This window comes from Motacilla alba, chromosome 2 (assembly GCF_015832195.1).
Source record: "Motacilla alba alba isolate MOTALB_02 chromosome 2, Motacilla_alba_V1.0_pri, whole genome shotgun sequence".
In the NCBI taxonomy this organism is placed as follows: domain Eukaryota; kingdom Metazoa; phylum Chordata; class Aves; order Passeriformes; family Motacillidae; genus Motacilla; species Motacilla alba.
In genome coordinates this window covers 62111920-62133375 of record NC_052017.1, presented here as the reverse complement: position 1 = coordinate 62133375, position 21456 = coordinate 62111920, and the positions used below count along the sequence as shown (strand labels likewise).

The 21456-nt window shown below is 36.7% G+C and overlaps 1 protein-coding gene across 2 annotated transcripts in view; it reads left to right on the top strand.

Moving 5' to 3' along the window:
* Nucleotides 1-21456, top strand: part of KDM1B (lysine demethylase 1B) — a 27822-nt gene extending 6366 nt beyond the window's left edge. For both annotated transcript variants that reach the window (XM_038127300.1, XM_038127299.1), the window contains 17 exons: nucleotides 424-535; nucleotides 1231-1347; nucleotides 2330-2368; nucleotides 3499-3703; nucleotides 4792-4976; nucleotides 5886-6062; nucleotides 6960-7034; nucleotides 7609-7746; nucleotides 9213-9384; nucleotides 10198-10325; nucleotides 11778-11909; nucleotides 12302-12376; nucleotides 13262-13378; nucleotides 14195-14320; nucleotides 15790-15912; nucleotides 17838-17990; nucleotides 18552-21456. In XM_038127300.1, coding sequence (XP_037983228.1) covers nucleotides 424-535; nucleotides 1231-1347; nucleotides 2330-2368; nucleotides 3499-3703; nucleotides 4792-4976; nucleotides 5886-6062; nucleotides 6960-7034; nucleotides 7609-7746; nucleotides 9213-9384; nucleotides 10198-10325; nucleotides 11778-11909; nucleotides 12302-12376; nucleotides 13262-13378; nucleotides 14195-14320; nucleotides 15790-15912; nucleotides 17838-17990; nucleotides 18552-18635 — 2158 coding nt within the window. In that variant the 3' untranslated portion in view covers nucleotides 18636-21456. The remainder of the gene's footprint in view (nucleotides 1-423; nucleotides 536-1230; nucleotides 1348-2329; nucleotides 2369-3498; nucleotides 3704-4791; nucleotides 4977-5885; nucleotides 6063-6959; nucleotides 7035-7608; nucleotides 7747-9212; nucleotides 9385-10197; nucleotides 10326-11777; nucleotides 11910-12301; nucleotides 12377-13261; nucleotides 13379-14194; nucleotides 14321-15789; nucleotides 15913-17837; nucleotides 17991-18551) is intronic.

The following is a 21456-nucleotide window of genomic DNA, read 5'->3' as shown; positions in this document are numbered from 1 at the left end:
TAAAGCAGTACATTAAAAGCAATTAGAAATCAGTTTAACTATTGCAGTTCAGTGACCATGAAGACTCTTGTCGGGCTGACAGAGTGCTTTCAGCTCCAAGCTCCTTCCCATTTGAGTGGGAGTTACATCCAGCTCTACCCAGGCTTTTGTGTGCTTACGTGCTGAGCAGTACCCATCACTCAAGTCCAGGCCTTAGATACCAGGAATTGCACTCATAAGCAACTGGCCATAATGGTCAGGATGCAATTTATTGCTGTCATAAGAACCATGATTCTCTCCTTTCAACAGCAGAAATAGAGTGCTCTCTACAGACTTATTTCTCTGTCCTTATATAAAATGTTTAATTTTAGAGTAACTGCTATTGCTTGAAGTGAACTAGATATTCAGTTTTCTGACTGCTTTCTGTTTTCTCTTTCTTCTTAGCCATAAAGATGGTTATGAGAAATACACTGCCTGGAAAAGGATTTGGACAAGCAATGGTAAAAGTGAGCCCAGTCCAAAAGCCTTTATGGCTGATCAACAGCTTCCTTACTGGGTAAGGTGAAAATTGATTTATTTAATAGGAACATGATGTTCTGATGTGTTTCTGATATTCTGCTGTTCAAGCAGCAGGTCAGCTGAGTTTTTGTGGGTTTTTTTCCCTAGTATTAGAGGATTGTGAAAAAGCTCAAGAAAAAAATTCTGATCAGCTCCTCCACTGTTGGAGACTTCCTCCATACCCCACAAAGACCAATCTTCTGTTACTTTTCAGTGAAGCAGCAGCTGTGATTTTCAGGTAGAATGAGATTTGTCAGGAAAAGCATGAGTGTGAAAGACTTTGAAATTTTTGTATTTCCCTGGTAAAAGGAACAGAAGAAAGATAGGAATGGAAGGAAGTTTGGTGGTAGTGGTGTTTTGTTTGAGTTTTTTTGGTTTTTGTTTTTTCTTTGAGTGATGAAGAATATATTTTTGAAGTAATGCTTGCAAAGTCTACTGAAGACCTTAGTAATGGGGAATTGAATTAATTTTAGCCTTAGGTCCTGTGCAGAAATTCAGTTTTCAGAAACAGGTACAATATTTCTGTAGTTAAAACACTACTTATGACCTGATGATTACACAAGAAAGTATCTAACAATTATATTTTACAACTTTCCCATGTCTGGCTTCTTTCTAATTGGTTATTTAAGTTGCATTAATCTTATCTGTAATCACAAGCAACAAGTAAAAACATGTTTGTTTTTTGACTTGTAGGTGCAGTGCACAAAACCAGAATGTGGTAAGTGGCGTCAGCTGACAAAGGAAATCCAGCTGACACCACAAATAGCAAAAACCTACAGATGTGGTATGAAACTGAACAATTCCACCAAGGTACCACACAACAGTTTTTCACATATTGAAACTTAAAAAGATGGTTTTTCTTATTTGCAGAAATTAATTTCTTCTTGCTTGCTGCTCAGTATCTCTAATGTCAAAATGAAAGTCTGATGGCCTGGAGAGCTGCACAGTGACAGGCCTACATGCTGCTTGGAATTTTTGTTTTCTGTTAAGAAATGTCAAGAAAGAAGTATCTGAAAAATCTTTGTCTGCACAGTCAATTGTAAAATCCTTCAGCTAGGGGATTATTATCAGCATGTACTAAATAGAAATACACCAAAACTCTCATTTCAGTTTTGTGTGGCCTTTTCTCATTATTGTGGAAAGCATTTGAAAAGCTCAATGAGCTTTTCCTGATTGCTATCAAGTCTGTCATGGAGCTTTACATAAAAAGTTGCAGCTTTGGCATGAAGATAACTCCTGAAATTTGAAAGAGTCCCTAAAGTGCCATAGAATCTATATGGCACTTACAATATGAAAAAAGATAACATGATAATAATGACCATATGAAAACCTGAAGGGTGGTCATTTAATTTTGAAAGTCTGTGATAAAGATACTCTTAAAATAAATAAAAAACTCTCTTTTATAGTCTAGACTAGAAGAGTTGCTCTGGAAAAATGTGGGATATTTCCAGAATTTTTCTATAAAATTCTGTTGTTTTTTTCTGAATTTGTTTCAGTGTTCTATCCCATTTTATGGAATAGGATGTATATTTTAATGTCTGATCAGTAGAAACTTACTTAACAATTGAGAAACATTTTTTAGAGTGCTTTTGTTTTTATGGTGTGCTGTGTTTTTAACCTACACATTTCTCTACCTCTTTTTTTTAACAATCATGTCTACTACATAAGGTTAGCACTAAGCACTTTTAATTTTTTTTTTAATTTAGAGAATTATGCCATAGAAAATTATTTTGCTTTAAACTTAATTTTTTCCATACAGCTTAAGAATAGCTCTCATTCCCTTTTCTTTCAGACTGAGGGCTCAGACCAATGTTCCATGCCTGAGGACTTGGTGAGTAGTGGCTGTTCCTCCTCATTTGTCCTACAATATGAAAGCAATCTTAAAGCATGGCATATTTATTTCCTTTTTTATTTTCCTTCTTTGACCAATTATGTCAGTATTTATGCATTTTGCTCAGGAAACCGAGAAACACTATTTGCAACAAAGCCTAGGGCCTTTTATTTTCTCATCTTTTTCCTCTTTTCCCTTACCATACTAAGGAGCTTTCAAGTGGTTTGTGGTGTCCTTTAGTCATGGCCTGTGACTCAAAGTTTACTCCTAGTTCTCATTTTTGATCAGGCAAAATAGTATTCAGTTGCCAGCTTTCAAGTAAAATTCCCCATCCTAAAATTTCCTTGTCTTTCAGGTGGTTTCTATCTTTAGTCAAGCTAGTCTCACTTTTTTGAAGATTGCAAGAGAACACCTAAGCATGTTTACTCTCCTCTCCCTTGTAATACAAAATGTACATATAAGATGTATGTTGGTGTTTCAAGGGGTTTGTGATCATGTCACTCTGCATTTCTGATTTCATATAAACTTACGTTCAATAAGCCAAGTTCACAAGTGTACCTGAGGTACTTCTATGTGTTCTACAGGGTACTTCTACAGGGAACACATTCAAGCTGGTTGTTGACTCTTGTAGAAGCTTTGTGGCTTTGTTTCCCTAATGCATGTCTGACTTCTAAACTAAGGGTGAATCATTAGCGCTTCTTAGGGTTCTAGAAGGTCTTTGATGGGGATAGCAGAATCTAAATTAAATTAATCAGTTAGTGTGGACTTAGAACTAAGTTCAGATTTCTGGATTCAAAACTGACTGTAAATGTTTTATAAAGGGTCTGATAAGGCATAGACTTGTTGTTATGGTATGTCTCATTTGTTTGCTTTCCACATGGTGTGGAGTTTGTGAAGTTTCAGCTCCATGTCTGAGAACAGATCAATACTACAGGTTTTCTGTGTCAGGCTGAGGAAGGGGAAAGAGGGAGAGAAAATGTCTTTATGACTTGCAATTCTGAGATTGGTACTTCTAGTGCTTTTTTGTCTCAGTTTTGGAGGGAGGGGGGAAATTGGTTAATTTTCCAACGTTTTTGAAGTACTGACATGTTCTCTTCTCCCCTCTTTCCTTCACTTCTCCGCTTGGCCAGAGAGTGGCTGAAGTTTCAGACCATTGGTGGTACTCCATGCTCATACTCCCTCCTTTGCTGAAAGACAGTGTGGCAGCTCCCTTTCTAGCTGCATATTATCCAGACTGCGTGGGCATGAGTCCATCCTGTACCAGCACTAATCGGTTACCTGGTGAATCCAACCTTGTGAAGTTAGAGCACCTAAAGAGCGTGCCTAATGTGACTGGTAAGGGCCATCTGCAGGGTTCTGTTGCTTAAATAGGTGTGATACATTTTGTCTTATAACTGAGTTTATAAGGCACATTAATTCTCCTGATTCACAACACTGGTTCTGTTCTCAGCACTAATACACAGTCTCTGTGTGAGTGCCTCTGTTGTTTGATGCCATTTGCTTGTTTGTAAGATAAAGGTAATACATTTCTTACAGCTTTCCTTTAGGGAGTAAGCACAGACTGCAGAGGCTTTCTATGTGCCACTGTCATTTGTGTACAGAAACAAGAAATTACCATGCAGGTACTTTAAGACTGTTTGCATTCTTAAGGAAATGAAGATTTATCGAAAAACCCTAGGATTCTGCTAGTTTTTGTATCATAGATCTTTGGGCTTTGAAGAGAAGAAACTGATTTCGTAAGGCATTCAGATTCTGTTTAGGTTTCTTTTTTAGCTAGTGACAGCCTGGGAGTGCAGATTGGCAGAACAGGTCAGGTGTAGAGAAAGGTAATTCAGGATTGTCATACTCATCTCCAAGAGAGTGCTTTGAGGAAATTTCAGCTTATGTGTTGTCTTAGCAGGCTTTGTTCTCCTTAGGTGCTGAAAATAAATCTGTTCATATGTTCAACAGATGTTATATCTGCTTAACAGAAAACTTCATTACATAGAGCTACCAATACCGAACATGGAAGATGAATAATTATTTCCCACTCTGGGCAGTATTGGGTGTTGAAGAAGAAAGGAGTTCAGAGTACTCCCAGAGTCTGTACAGTGATGCTAGTCCTCACACTTGAATTTAGATCCTACTTTTTGTTGGACTCCTCATGGCATTGGAGTGCCATGAAAAGTTACTGTTTCTTTGACAAAACTTCAGCTTTGATAGGTCCAAGGCGTACCCATGAGGCAACAGGACAATAATTAATGCACAGCCTAGAGGGCAGGAGGGAGGAGAGCCATGTAAATCAAGTCATTCTGGAGGCTCCTAGAGGCTGGAAAGCTTCCTTACTTTTTATCTGTATGAGGTCAGTGGCTTGTTTGAGACTGAGAAGGACACGATGAAGATATGACGGAGTATGACTAATTCCTGGTGTGTTCTTTATGCAGTTGCAGGCATGAACAAGTATTTCCAGCCTTTTTATCAGCCCAATGAATGTGGGAAAGCACTTTGTGTGAGGCCAGATGTCATGGAACTGGATGAGCTCTATGAGTTCCCAGAATATTCACGAGACCCTACCATGTACCTGGCATTGAGAAACTTGATTTTGGCTTTGTGGTACACAAACTGCAAGGTAAGAGATGCTGATAGTTAATTTGTTTGTTTAAAATTAATAGCAGCTTTTCTGGTATGAGGACTCACTTCTTGGATGTCTCCTAATGCACCAGAAAAATTGCTTCCATGTTTTTGAAAGTCTATTCTAAGATTGGGTTTTGAGGACTTGTTGGGGTTGAGTTTTCCTCCCCTCGTTTCCCCCCCATTTCCCCCCCCGCTTTTTCCCCCCTTTTTCCCTTTCCCTATCCCTTCCCTGCATAGGAGCTTCTTCTGCAGTAAAAATCAAAAGTTTTAAAAATATTATCATTCTACAGTGCTTTCCCAGCTATTAACTTTTTAAAGAGATGCTTGAACACATCTAAATAGTGGTTTGTGGTGCTTTATTATTTGATTTTTTTTAACCTGATTGTTGGACAGGGAAGCGATTGTCTTTTTATTTAGGCTAAGCCTATGGCACTTCAATAGAACTCCTGAAGTTTCATATACCAATGCTTTCTGATATGGATGTCTGCATTTATGTGAAAGGTTTTGGATATTAATCTCCATTTCCTTCAGAATGCCATTTTGGAATGGATTTTACTGGAATGCCATTGTAAACATTGCCACCATGTAGATGTGGCATTCATTTTGTAAATGGGAATCTGCTTCAATACCATTCCTGTACTAATGGAACACACCATGGAGTTATCAAAAGTCTCTTGTAGACTAATTTGGTTTTATTCCATGCTAATCTTACTTAATAAATTGTTACCTTACTGTGTAAAGCTCGCTAACAAGAAATTTCCACAAAAATTCTTTTAAAATGCTCTCAGAAGCCTGACGTGTGATTTTTTTACCATTTGGTTTACAGTTTAAATATGATGTAAACATAAGAATAAATGGAATATTAGAAAATCAACAATTTATATTCTTCCTTTCTCCTTTGCAGGAGGCTCTTACCCCTCAAAAATGTATCCATCACATAATTGTTCGGGGGCTTGTGCGGATCCGCTGTGTACAGGAAATGGAGAGGATCCTGTATTTTATGACAAGGAAAGGGCTAATTAATACAGGGATTTTGTCAGTCAGTCCTGACCAGTACCTTCTTCCTAAGGAATACCACAATGTAAGTTGCTGTAATAATCCCTACATTTTTAGTGCTGTAAAACTACATGGTGCATGCAATCATTTTTTTGGTTCTGGATTTTTGGCTCATTTACATAAATGGATGGAATGATAGATAAAATTATATCTAAAACCTAATATGTGGAAAGTCTTTAACATTGTTCTCTTATGCCTTCAACGGGTCTGGAAACTACATCAATTAGACTCCTTCCAAAAAAGATTTTTTCCCACTAAAATCTATGGAATTAATTTTCATGGATTTGTGCTTCCAATATGCTGTTCAAATGGATGGGAACTGTGTGAAAAATATACAGGTTCTGTGGCTCCTACAATACACCTCTGCTTCCATAGGTGAGGAATCTGCTATTCCAGGTTGGTTTGCAAGAACTGTGATTAAGAGGGAATATGTTTATGACTAGCAAGTTGTTAGACAGCACCCAAAGTTAATTAAATTACTGTATTCTGTAACAGGATGTGTCCTAGAAATTGTATGTAATGTTTGGAAAGTGTATTTGTAGATGTTTTTCATTTATAAAATAGTTTTTACTGGTCAACCCAATCTATGATTGAAATCTTTAGAAGGTAAGTATGTTTCTTGTCTGATAATTCAGTTAGATTCCTAGTTCTGTTACTTTTTGTTAGTTCAGCTCTTTCTGTTAAAAAAACCTGAGGCACCTTCTTTTGAAATCCTTAAAAACTTTAAATATTTTAAAAGCTACCACTTACCTTTTTTCTACATTAAATGCACTGCCATCTTTAAAAGTTATCACAGATTACTTTGGATGAAAAGAGAGACTAGACTTCTACAAACATTTTTTACCTTTAGTAAGTGAGAGTGAAATTACAATTGTGATTTTATTTCTAACTGTTTTTATTTAAATACTTTAATATTTTTTAGAAATCTGTCATTATTGTTGGGGCTGGTGCAGCAGGATTAGCAGCCGCCCGACAACTGCACAACTTTGGAATTAAGGTAAGAAGCTTTAGAGTACATAACTTAAAGAAATCAGACTTGCTCTCTTTGAAAAATATTGTTCATCAAAAAGAAAAAGCCTACATTCTTGTTACAAACATGTGCGTACAGGGCACCCTAATTAATCTGGGGTTTTACTGAGTAAACCTGCTGTTTAAAACCAGCATGTAGTTGTATCTAAAATTAAACAGCAGGCAGCATACATTTTGTATAGACACTGCACCCAGATCATTGTGTTTAATAGCCTGTAGCATGCCTTAAACTCCAATTTTAAGATTTCCAGAATAAATCTCCACCTTTTTAAAAAAGAAGGCTTATTTTTGTTCAGGTTGTTTCTGAAGTAACAGTTATATTTATATGTGTATATCCCAAAATGTAACCTTTCTAAGATGATTTAAATGCATAAATTAACTACAAATAATCCAGAAATGAAAAAAAAGTGTTAAGATTGCTAACATTTTTGGATTGCTCAGGGGATTTTTTTTGTGTTTTGTTTTCTGCTTTGCTCTGGAGTTGAACAGATATGTTTAATAGAATTAAATCTTGCAATTTACTAAGCTGCACTTTGCCATAGGTCATCGTCTTAGAAGCTAAAGACAGAATTGGTGGCCGAGTGTGGGACGACAAGACGTTCACAGGAGTCACTGTTGGAAGAGGTGCACAAATCGTCAATGGATGTGTCAACAACCCAGTGGCACTAATGTGTGAGCAAGTGGGTTCCTGCAGTGGTCATGATTATCACTAGTGAAAAACTTGTTAAAGCCAGGCTCAGATGGCTGGGTAAGGGTGGGAGTCCTTTTCTTGTGACATGATTAAAATCCTGTTCTGCATTGTAAGTAAACTCCACGTTGCTAATGTATCTTTGATAACAGTTGGGAACAGAGAAGGGCTCTAGAATGGTTTCAGGCACATTATGTAAAGAAAAGCAAGGTGGCTCCAGCTTCAGAACCAGAAGAATCCACTTTTTTTCCTCTTTTCTACAGGTAGTAACATAAAAGGTCCCCAGCAGCTTTCCTTAGGGCTGAGAAATGCTTTACTGTGGGAGGCTACTGCTTTTGTGATGGATTTGCCTTTGCTGCCTCTCGCTATTTCTAGTTAAATTCTGCACTAGTTAAGATGAACATGTCTAACAACTAAATTGCTACTGATGCAGACATGCTGCAGTTCAATTTCTTTAAAAATTCTTATTACTTGCTGGTTTGGTTTTGGTGTTTTGGAGGTAGGAATCTGAATTTCTCCATGTGGAATCTGAGCATTGGTTTTCCTCAGAGACACGTGCAAATCCAGCCCATGCCGTTTTAATGGTTTAGTGCCCTATAGTGCATTAAGAAATTCGTTTTTTGGTTTTTTTTTTTAATCATGTTTTATTTATGAAGTGGGGAACAATGATTTCTGGATACACTTCAGATACTCATCCCTTTGTGGTCATTTAACATAATTTTTCATTGAAAATACAGCTGTATCTTAAGATCTGCAGTGGGGACAAACAGCCTAGAGAGATGTGAGGATATGTGAAAAACACTGGAGCATGTCCTAAGTAAAAAGCCCCTAGGAAGAAATTAGCACTATATTTGTGCTATTTTTTCTGGATTGACTCTGTAGAATGCAAAACCATCTTTATTTGAATTTAGCTCTGCTGTGTTTTCAATGCAGGTTGGACAAACAAAGCAAGGTTTAATTCCAAATAATTTCTTTCTTTGCTTGGTTGTTAATAACATTGGTGGTTAACTGGCAAGCAATATCCTATCAATTCCTGAATTCAGGGAACTGTTTGGGCCTCAGACACCAGAAAGTTGTAGAAAGTAACTGATTTGAATTGTGAGTTAGAAAATAAATTGAGGTAGAAATAAAGGACACTGGTTCATCATGTTTGGTTATCAGACTAAATTTCTGTACTACCCTTTGCCTGACAGGAAAGTTCCAGAGGAAGTTTCTATGAATCCCCAATAAAGGAAAGGATGGCAAAGTGGGAAAAAACCAATTTGTGGACAATTAACAGATAGAAGGATTGTTGGTATTCCAGTTTGAAGAGAGCAAGAGTTACTCTGACTTAAGTTGTTGATGTTTTTTAAATGGTGTCATTTAAATGTGATAAACCTCACCTTAGGTTAAGTAACTCTGAGCTGGTGCTGTAGTTTTTCCATACTTAAAAAAGCAATAAAATGTCTTTTTCTTAAGCTTGGCATTAAAATGCACAAACTAGGGGAGAAATGTGACTTGATCCAGGAAGGTGGAAGGATAACAGATCCCACTATTGATAAACGTATGGACTTTCATTTCAATGCCATCCTAGATGTCGTCTCTGAGTGGAGAAAAGATAAAACCCAGCATCAAGATGTTCCTCTTGGTGGTAAGTGAGACGTGTTGCAAAGTGAAGATGTTAGCTGTGTTCATAAAGTTCTATGTTAAATTGGCTCTTACATCAGATGTTTTTAGAAGTTTGTGGCTGTTCATCTGACCTTAAATCCAATAGATATTTCTGATATTGTATCTTGTTTTCATGAGGTAGCTTTTTCAGTATAACTAGTGTCACTAGCAGTTCAAAAGACTTGCTTCTGGCTGAAGCAGGCCATAGCTAGACTTAGCTCTTACACATTTTGACTAATCTGCCTAAAAAGAGTCTGATCAAAGCCTTCTGCTGGCAAGAATAGTCCCATCTCCATTGGTAACACCTCCCACCACACTCACAGCTTGCAAACTCAACAGCAAAAAATAAACTTGCTCAGAAATGTCTGCCTCCCAAATCTCTTCATGGATTCTGTAAGACAGAATTAGTAACTCTTGTGTTCTTCAGTGAGCCCTAGATCAAATTTCTCAGTTCTTTGATTTTGTAAAAATTAATCAGGATTTATTTGCAAGGATCCTCCGTTATCTTAAAGTGTATTTAACCTGAAATCTTCAACTGTATATTGATGATAGCTAAACAATTAATTTCTCTCCTGTCTCACTCAGAAACCTATGAGTAAAGAACAAAGTTGTGCTCTATCACTGAAAAGATCTTGTGGGTTTTTTTTTCTTTTTTTTTTCTATGAGAAGAAAATCATCTTTGTACAAATGAGCAATAAGTGTGAAAATTTTGTGATCCACAGAATAGCATGTTGAAATGCAGTAGCACTTCTGACAAATTGTCATATATTCTTATTTTAAATGTGTTCTTTCACAGAAAAAATACAAGAGATCTATAAAGCCTTTATCCAGGAGTCTGGTATCCAGTTCAGTGAGCTGGAAGAAAAAGTACTACAGTTCCATCTCAGTAATTTGGAATATGCCTGCGGCAGCAATCTCTCTCAGGTGGGTTTTGACAGCTGTGTTCTGACGTGAGGGAGCTTCACAGAAGACAGAGTCGGAAGTAACACTGAGAAATCACCTGATCCATTCATTCTGTGGCCCTAGAGGAAGAATCAGCTATCCTGACTATTCCTACACCCATAACCTGTTGTTTGGAAGCACTGAGACACTGACTCCAACGCTGCCTTATTTACTCTGATGGGAGCTCCTGATGTGCTTCCAGTGAGATGCTCTTTTAAGTAGAAGTTGAGAGTAGATGGTTAGAAGGGAGCTGGGCATTTTGCTGAGATGCTGGGTGATGTGATTCACAGGAGTGTTAATCCTCCTCGGATGTTGGGTGTGACTTCTGCTTCTCAGCTCTGTTTAGAAACGGAGGTATTTCTCTACCCTGCTATGTATCTTGAGAATAAAGGCATTTGACTCCTGAAGTGTTCCTGCTGGTTCCCCCAGTTCACCAGTCCTAGGTACTCTCTTGGCTGCCTGATACTTGGCTGCCCTCCTGACTTCAGGTTTAGCCAAGCAGCTCCAGGAAATACAAAAGTATCATGTTGCTGGCAGTGCATGGTTTACTCAGTCCTGTTGCTACATTTAAAGACATTTCGTGTCAATTGTACTACAGCAGTGGGACAGCTGACTGATATGTGCAGATGCACAAATCTGAACTGAGAAGCACACAAGAACATAGCATTGTCTTGCAGATTTTTGTTATACCAGAGCACTCACTGGAAAATATTTTGATAGGTCAAATTTTCATATTACTTGAGTGCCCAGAGGAATTAAGAAAGATGCAAAAATCTACCTTACCTTCAATTTTAGAATCAAAATATGATTGATATTATGCATCTGCAGTGATAGGAATTGGCATCTGAATAATAGTTTGAGACTTGTTTCAGATTTTTCACTGCTAAGTGGCAATTGCTTAGTGCAAATACCACTGTTTTATTAACTGTAAGGTTGCAGGGGATGGAGGACAAGGTCAATGAAAGGCATCATGGAACAACCTCCAAAGTGACAGAAAAATTCCAACAAGTTGGGGTTCTTTTGTGTCTTATTTTCCTCTTTGTGTTGGGAAATAAGCTGTTTCCATTTTCATATGAAGTCCTAAGGCTGTAAAATCTGATTACTTTGCTAGATACTGTCATCTGAAATAAATACACTGCAATTCACCTGGATTTTTGTACTATTTCCCTTGTTTTCTCTACTAAGCAGAACCATAAATTCCCTGCTAGTGACCAACCCATGTTACGACTTTTCTTAATCCAGCAATTCATATGTTATATCGTAGCATTAGGTAATTAAGCATTTTGATTTTGTCAGCATTGCCATAAATTCTGGTGATACACTTTTTTTTCCCAGTTGCAAAGGGGCTAGAGTGGCTTCTTCTAAACTGTTGAACTTTTCAGAATACCCATGTCCCCTCACCAGTAGAAACAGCCTGTTACGTTCTGTCCACAGGTATCCGCACGCTCATGGGACCACAATGAATTTTTTGCCCAGTTTGCTGGAGATCACACTCTTCTAACTGTGGGATATTCAACTGTGATTGATAAGTTGGCAGAAGGGCTGGACATCCGGCTGAATTTCCCAGTGAGTCTGGAAAACGTTGATGCAGTGCCTGTCTTGGATTGCTTTGAAACACCCAGTCATGTATTTGTATAATTTGGGACCAGGTGAATCTGTGCCTGGGACTGTTTCAGTTTGTCTTTAAAAAGAACCAAGAGGGCAATTTCAACATTTGTGAAATTGTCTCTGAGGAATATTAGTACTTAAATATTATTATATGATCTTACATGTTAGAATCATGATGATTTTTCTGTTTCAGTTTCATGAAGGCTATTTTTTGTCTTTCAGAATTTCTCTGGAAATTTCTGTTATTCACTTTCTAGATTGCTGACAAGTGCTGTTTTAGCTATTCTTGCTGGAATTTGCATTACATATGTACATTTTGTAGTACACTCTTTCAATGTGTCTTTCAATAGGTTCAGAGTATTGACTATTCTGGTGAAGAAGTGCAGATCACTACTGCAGATGGAACAGTGTGGACAACACAAAAGGTACCAAGTATACTTCAAGACTAAGAATTTTAGAGAACACACAGTACATGTCCCTTTTTTTTTCTTTTCTTTCTCTCAGAATACTATTTAGTCCACTTTCTCCCTATTCAAAGATGAATGCTCATGTATTTTAATCGCCTTTATTTGGGTGTCCTAGAGCCTAATTTTTGGTGAGCACGCTTGAGATTTGAATATGAGTTGATTTGAAAAACTAAGGACTATAAAGGTAGTACTAAAAATATGAAGCAAATAGATTTTTATCTGGTCTTTGAAGTGACATTTATGTTATCTAGTTCCATTCCCTGCTCAGCTTTACCCCCCTTAGCATGCGTATAATGTTAAAATTTCCAGGATTTGACAACCCCTATTTCTCAGTCTCTCTTATTCCTTGTATCCCCACCTTCTTCATGCTGAGTAATCTAGCTTCCAGTAATTTTTAAAATGATACGTAAACTTGATAAAGATTGGATTGACATCAAAAGTGTTACTGAGTGTATTTTAAAGAAAAGGAATCTCTGAAGGAATTTAAACCAAACCAAATCACTGACTTTCTATGTCTCATTTCAAACAGACAGTTTAGTTAATCTGAGAGCCATTGACTATCATTTACTGAACTATTGGTAGCATAGTTAGCCACTGTGATACAAGCAGTTCATCAGACTATGACTTAAAATCAGTGAACTGTAGGATCTGTTTTTCTCACCTGAATATAAGGCATGTGTTTCCCATTAATGGGAACTAAAACCACACACACATCTATAAATGTCTGGCGCATTATTACTCTGCATCCTACTAGCATAATCCAAGATAGTTAGGAGGATGTTGTGAGGCTTAAGTGCTGTATTCAGGTTTTGGTACTGTTGTGATTGTAGTTATTTCTTTCAGGTATTAGTGACTGTACCACTGGCCCTTCTTCAGAAAAATGCCATTCAATTTAATCCTCCACTGTCAGAAAAAAAAATTAAAGCCATTAATAGTTTGGGAGCGGGAGTCATTGAGAAAGTAAGTGATTTCATATTATCTTTAATTTTCTTTTCATAGAAACATTGGCTGTTTTGTCCCTGTTGCTTTTGCAGTGTATTTATCAGGGTTTATGATGCATAAACGTACATTTATGTTTTACTTGTATACAGTAGCCCAGGAGACCAAAATGTTATCGGGATCACATGCATTTCTATTTCTTAGATTTCACAGCCTAATGGCATTTTTAAAGAAACTGTTTACAGAAGAATTTCATGGCTTAAATATTTTGTTATTAATTTAGATTCATGAATGAAATGAATGTTATTCATTTAAATTCATAAAGTATTTGCAAAGAATATTGAAAGTTGTGTATTTTACACTGGACCAGTGTAAAATCTCCTACCCTTTCCCAAAAACACAGCCTCTCCTGAAAAGCTCCCTGGTAATATGTGTGCTTAGAACAAAATAGTAATAAAGTAATTCCAGAAACAGGATTATGACAATGTTGAAATTTAAAGACAAGGTTAAGAAACTCCAAATACAGGATGCTACTCATTTAAGTTATAATTAGGTTTTTAAAAAAACTCTGCTGAATTTCTTGAGCATTTTACACAATTACTTCCATTGTGGATTTGATATTCTGTGCATTTGCAATTTATGACATCAGAATTTTTTTTTCTTTGCCTGTCTCCCTTGGAGGACAGGTTCATATATTCTCTGTTGAGACCCACTCATAGGAAGAGCTGTGTCTAAATGAGTGAAAACAGGAAAATGCATTAGAAGAACATATACCATATCCTGTTATGAGTTTTGTGGTATGAAATGCTTAAATTTCATTCTTCTATATCTTTATAGATCGCCTTGCAGTTTCCATATAGATTTTGGGACAGTAAAATTCAAGGAGCTGATTTTTTTGGTCATGTTCCACCCAATTCCAGCCAACGTGGGCTGTTTAGTGTCTTCTATGACATGGATCCAGAGGTATGATGTATGCCAACTGTGTTTTCTCTTGGCCCTTCAGAAATTCAGTTTGAAATCTAGGTGCAATAATTACTAAACAACGAAATTTTTCTTCTTCCCACCCCCCTGCCCACGCAACTATTAAAAGTAGTGGAAGCAGTGTTATTTATCTAGATAAAGCTCATCAATATTTGGTTGTAATTAATGGCAATGTTTTCCATTGTTCAGATGCAGACTAATATAGAAGCAAGTACATTCTCAATCTCTACTGAAGACAAGTCTGTAATACTTTACTATAAACCTGCTAATGTGGGAAAAAGGCTCCTAGTCACTTCCAGTTTAGGGCTCTGTTCCCTTATTAAATCAGCTAAAAATCCAGTTAAAAAGATCATGCTGACTTACTAATGCTTACTGGCTTGCAGTATTCTGAATAACTATTTGGAATAGCAGAAGAAAAGACATGCACCAAGTTCTGCATGAAACTGAGATCTGTAGGGTCAGTTTCATACTCATGAATTTCAAAGCAAATTGAAACCAGTGGACTGACATCACGTTTCTCTTCCCTGCCAGTTCCAAGCAGATACATTACACATTTATGTTGTACCTCTTCATACTTTTACAACAGCTGCTGCTTACTACTTGGCAGCAATTAAAAGGCTTTTGTAACCTGATGTCTCACTCCAAAGGGAGACCATCGTGTGACGTTTGTGCTCTGTTACTGCCTGATTTGTACCTGTATACAACTTTGCTTAAATGAGTTCTTTCCAGTACTCTTTAAGCTCATGCTACAAGAGGTTCAGTGTGCTGGTGCTGTCCAGAGACCCTACATATAATGCTTAATTTTCTTGATAGCTATTCTCTACTAGTTATCAAAGTTAGTAACAGAAGAATTATTCCCTCACATGAACAAGAGAGGCAGAATGCTTTAAAGGCACTCAGAACCTGTGTGCTCTTCCTTATTCACCACTTCGCCTCTAAAACTTCTGCATGGTAGCAGATGTCGTGAAGTGGAAGGAAATACCAGTAGATGTAACCTTTCATTTCTTGGTCCATAGTCTGCTGGTAAGAATCTACTGTTGGTCTAATCAAAAACATATCTGACTAGTATTTAAATAGACTCCCTCTGTCACCACATTTCAGGAATGGAGTACAGCTGAGGTGAAAGTTGGCACAAAACTGAAGCCTAAGAGGGTGCACAAAGAATAAGACTATCAATGTAATTTTTTTGGGGATACAGCCTTTAAGTAGGTAGATAGGATGTTTTCAGTGAATTCAGCAAGTAGTAAAAGGGGCTGACTGTAACAGATCTGTGACAAGACATCAGAAGATGTAGTAATTTGAGCATAATTGCTGTAGAATATGCACCCTTTGTTCCAAGGAATCAAACCCACTTTTCTCTAGAACAACAGTTGCTTTGCAGCTGAAAATATCTTTGCAATACCAGGTGAAAGAGACTGTTTATGAAATACTTAATAAGGTCTTGTTTTTAGGGCAAAGAAAGCATTTTAATGTCAGTGGTCACCGGAGATGCTGTGGCAACCATTAAGAATTTAGATGATCAACAAGTACTGCAACAGTGTATGACTGTACTCCGAGAGCTGTTTAAGGAGCAGGTAAGAGAAGCAAGCCTCTTCTATTAAGACATGAATTAACTTGTCACCAGAATAAAGCTTTCAAATGTAGTACTTCATGATGTATAGTCAGACCTTTGACATTTAAAACTACTTTTCTTTTCTTGTCAGTTTCAGGGAATAGGTTTTCTTTGAGACATACTAAAAATCACAATTTTTGGTCTTTTGTGTGAAAAATGTATATTGAAATACCGTAGATCTCTCTGAAGGACAGTAGTATATAACTGAAAAATAGAAATTAACTACCATCCTTTAAAATGCTTTTAAAAAGCAAAATTAATTAAAAGCAGTACTTCAGGCAGGTAACACAAAACATACTTCTTACTTAGTTGTCACTTTTTTTCTGGTCATCACCACTTCTAATATATGGTAAGATCTTTAAGCCAGATGAATTTGATTGATTTCTGCCTTCTGCCATGCCAGGGCAACTGAAATTACAACACCTCCAAACCAATCCAATCCATTTCTCTTCTACTAACAACCCTTTCTCAGCTGTCTTGGGATGGAGGTACAGGCAAAATGATCTAGCAAGGGCCCTACATCCTGAACGTAAAAAAGCCCTACATATAAATGTCTACCTTCTTTCCTTCCCCCAGATTATCATTAGGATAAAAACTAATAGGAAAACCAGGGAAATCTAGGGCAAGCAAAACACTATCACTTAGCAATGTTATTTGCATTCCACTCTAGATACAATAATGCCTCAATTAATTTACTTCAAACAATTAGATCCCCAGGAATGATTGCGTTCAGGGGTGATCTCTCAAGTTTTAATGATGGTTCAAATATTAGGATTAATTATCTTGGAAGAACTTTGGTATCTGAAAACTCAACTATTCCTAGAAACATACGCTAGGTAATGGCTTTATTGTTATTGGAACCACATGCACTAGAAGTTCACATACCTGTATCTCGATCTCATGAAAATGTAGCAAATGGGTCTTTGGTTTCAGTGCCACTGTGGTCCAGAAGAGTGATTTTCATGGCTGTCTCCATGGTTTACAGCAGTTGTGAATTTCAGTCACCTGAGGACAATGCAGTGGGATTTTCAAAGATGGCTTCAGGGGTGTACCAGAGCTACTTCTGGGACATCCATACAACTTGTCATATTTGGCTGGTCCTTGTTTTGATCGCTTGAGCTTGAGTTTCTCATGTGCTTCCTGAATGGAATTTATCTGTCGATACCAGACCTTGTGCAAGAGGCAAGCAGGGCTGCTTCTGTTTACTTGTCATGAGCTCCTCCAGAGTAAGACACAGCTGTAGTTGACTAAGCATTCATACAAGTATTACTCAGGCTCTTTTTGGTAGAAATCTGTGGAATTTGCATGCTGCAATGTGACAAAGAATACACAGTATTACTTGTGGCTCAACCAGACCCTGACTTCCTGGTTTTTGTTTTCTTCCTGAACCTAGTTTTCAAGACAGCTCATTTTCTGATTTTAGATATATCATCTTATTGATCCATTGTAATAAAATTATCTCCAAAATGAAAATTGAATTTTGAGATTTAACAAGCTAGATGTAACAAGCATTATGCCTAACTAAGACAAAAATTGCTTACATTATACATACGTACATGTTGAACAACATCAGTATTGTATTTGTTTACAATACAATATGTATTTTAAGGGGATTTTTTTTCTTATGTACTTCTAGGTGTATTACAATATGCAGATCTATTGCATTCAGAATAGTGCAGCTGTGATGTTTCAGGCATCAGGCGAGTGTAGCAAACAAAATTATTTTTGTAGTTGGTTCTGTAATAAAAAAAAAGGAATTTAATTCTGGAATTTAATTTTCTGTATCTTAATAGTACTAAATACTCCAAAGATTACTAGAAACTGAGAAAAAGCTGTGCAATTCTGAACTTTTCTTTGCAGTGCTTAACTTCTGTTTTGGTTATGCAGGAGGTTCCTGACCCCGTGAAGTTTTTTGTTACTCGATGGAGCAATGACCCTTGGCTGCAGATGGCATACAGCTTTGTGAAAACCGGGGGCAGCGGTGAAGCTTATGACATGATAGCTGAAGACATACAAGGAAAAGTTTTTTTTGCTGGTGAGGTAAGTATCTTTGTTACCTTTGATTAAGGTTACTGGGAGCAGTTTCTTATGGAAGATCATCTCTTGCTACCCAAACAATTAATGTAGAGGTAGTATATAAATATTCTGTTAGATAAATATGCTAATGATTCTTGACACAGAACCCTCTCTATTCATATTATTACTGGGCATGGGAAGTTGCCAAATATTTCAGGTCAGGAGTAAAATGAATTTTCAGTCAAATTGTCTTTCTGTTACTCCACTTGTGGGTAACATAACAAATGCACCATGGTGATAGAGGGTGCATTCTGTACTGGGGCAGAACTTAACCTGCTCCACTAAAGTGCAGATAGCAGAACAGACTGCTGCTTTTGTAGCTGACTTGCTTGCAAATTTTGAAGTTGCTAAAAATCTTGAGTGTTTCCTTTAATGTTCTTTCTGAGGCGTTTCCCATGGTTTTTAAAAATGTAGGTATATGCTTAAGGAAAACAAAACTGATCTTATAAACTAAAATTTTGTACTATCAGTTTTAGAAGCAATTGACTTTTTTTCTTTCTCTCTTTTTTTTTTTTTTTGATACAGGCCACAAACAGGCACTTTCCTCAGACCGTTACAGGAGCTTACTTGAGTGGGGTTCGAGAAGCCAGCAAAATAGCAGCATTTTGAGTACTGAAATTTTGTGTTTATAGATATATTTTTAATTGATTTCTGTGGGTAAAACTATCTTCAAGTTTCCTATTGCTGCCTTTTTCCTACGTGGTACTTGAATAGTATATGGTACCTGAAGATAAAGTCTTCATCTTCCTTTTCCTCTTCCTCCCCCACCCCATTTTTAGGCCCTGATGATACATATTGTTGGGGGCTTTTTTCCAGTTAAGGTATTACTAGCAGGAGTGACATTGGAATCGTCAGCCACAGCTTAACTAAGAGAACTTTTATCAAGAGTCCTCTTCTGTTTGGCTCAAGTCATGCTATTGTGAACCTTCATTTCAGAAGGTCACACTAAAACAAGACTAAGTTAATATACAGCATTAAAAATGCTGGCAGTTAGTAATGATATGGGAATTTTCCACTAACTGTGCTTCTCAGGTTGATTATGCTCATAGGAGTTCAAACTGGCTTCCAAGAGCCTGAATAGCCTAGAAAAAATCTAGGATTACTGTAGGAAGGAACTCAACTATCACTTTTCCCACTTGCAATCAGTAACCTTTTCTATAATATTTTTTCATATTCTTAGTATCCACTAAGCAGGCTTTGGGATATGAAGTTTGTTCCCTTAAATAAGAGAGCTGGAACAGTTTACAGTGCAATCATAGAAAGGTTATTGTAGCTGATCAAAACTTGAAAAAATAATTTCTAGCTTACTTTAAAAAACTTTGAAACATCTCTGCTACTTATTCAGAGAAATTCTTGTAACAATAGTAGGCTAAGAGTTTAGATTTGCTCATTGCTTCTGTAGAAACAGGACAGCTTAAAAATACCATATTGCTATGATTATTTTGAAAAGAAACTTCCAGATTCATTTGGGCTGAATAGAGGAAGTTTCTGCTGATTTGACTGTACAATGTGGGATGCAGGACTCTAAGTTCCTAATAGCTCATTGAAGTTTTATATTAAAAAATAAGTGAAGATGAATGAGGAAAAATATTAACATTCTTATGAAGGGCTGAAACAAGGTGGCTTGCACTTTGACTTGAAGTTTATTTTTTTTTCTTTTATTATGAAAGTATTATTAAAAACAACTTGAGAGAGTAATTCAGTAAAAGCTAGATAGATATCTTGTAGCTTTTTCAGGGGACAGAGAGAAAAATATTTTTCAACAGAAATAAGAGAGAGGTAACTGGGATACCTATTGTAATACTGCTCCACTGTATTGGTATTAATGAAAAAAAATTAAAATCCACTTTTAGATCTCTTCCCCCACACCTTCTCTGTAACTTGGCTGCATAGATATCATGATTTCTGAAATGAACATAAGTGCTTACTCTATCCTGCCCCATTCTCATGCATTTTCTCTTTAATTAATCCCTTCATCTAAGAATGATACAATGCTTATTTCCTTAAAGCTGCATCCTTGGAAATAAACAACAGGCAACCTTAAGAAAAATCATAGGATGTTAAGGGGTTGGAATGGACCTTAACAATCATCTAGTCCCAATGCCCCCTGCCATGGGCAGGAAGACCTCACACTAGACCAGGTTGCTCAAGGCCTTGTTCAACCTGGCTTTGAACACCAGCAGCGTCCTACTGAATAAATGCAATTCTTCTTTTCAAACATGTAGTATTTTGTTTTTAGAGTAGGTATGATATTGTTAAAACCCTTTATTTAATCTCTAATTCACAAGGTGAAGATGTTTATATAACTAGATTTTTTCAGATATATATTCTGTTCTGCTTTTTAAAACTGAGTTATATGGACTAATAGGAAGAGTGTAACTGTTCATAATTGTCCTCTACATAAATACTGGTATGTACAGTTTTAAAGTATTTCCAATTATTAAATTGCAATTTGAAGGCTGCAAGAAGCAAGACAAAGCCTTCTGATAACAAACAATCAGGACATCAAATTTTGCTTTTGGCAGTCATTTGCACTTTGTTAATTTCATGTATTACAGGCTAATTAATGGCATAACTAGCAGAGATTGAGAGCTATGTATGTTTGTTTGAGTTCCAAGTTTCTTTCCCACTTTATCATGTATGACAAATTATTAGGAGAGGAGCTTCTCATGGTGGTAAAAAAAGCTAATTACTACAAGCCCAAAACCTTATATTCAACGGCTGCTTCAGCTAACCTTGCTTAAAAACTTCAGTCAGCTTAGTAACAGATAAAAATACATCACATTTCAGGTAGGAATGGTCTGGAAAGTTTAGCTCAGCATCCATTTCTCCAGTCCAAAGTTTGTATGAACATGCTTGATGTCATTCTGTTAATTTGTACTTGGGGTTTTCAATTTGGCTACATCTTTGCAGCAAGATAAACGCTGTATACGAGAGACGAGAGATGGACGTGAAGAAATACTGTCACATTTGGCTTTAGATGATGCACACTTACAGCATTAGAAAAACTGATAACAAATGTTAAATTTACCAATGGCCTAGTCTAATTATTTGTATATTGTTTTGGTGCCAGGGCACTTAAAACTGTTTTGTGCTGCACTGAAGTTTGAGGAGTAAATAAGTATGATCCATTTTAATTTACATTCATTTGAAATATCTAAGAACATCAGGCTGGTTCTGAGACTTCACTCTTTTGTGTTGCCCAAAAAATTTTTAATATCTATGTTTAAATTTATTTCAAGCATGTATGTATTTTTTCTTTTGTGTTTAATTTATTCCCTCAAATAAAGAACTGGGGAAAGTTTTCTTTGAGTAGGTTTGTTTAAATATTATTAAAAAGATTTGAATGCAGAGCATGACCTGTTACACTTCAGTTCTTCTGTGTGACTATATTATGGCAGCAGAATAAAACTGGAAAGTATCCACAGGA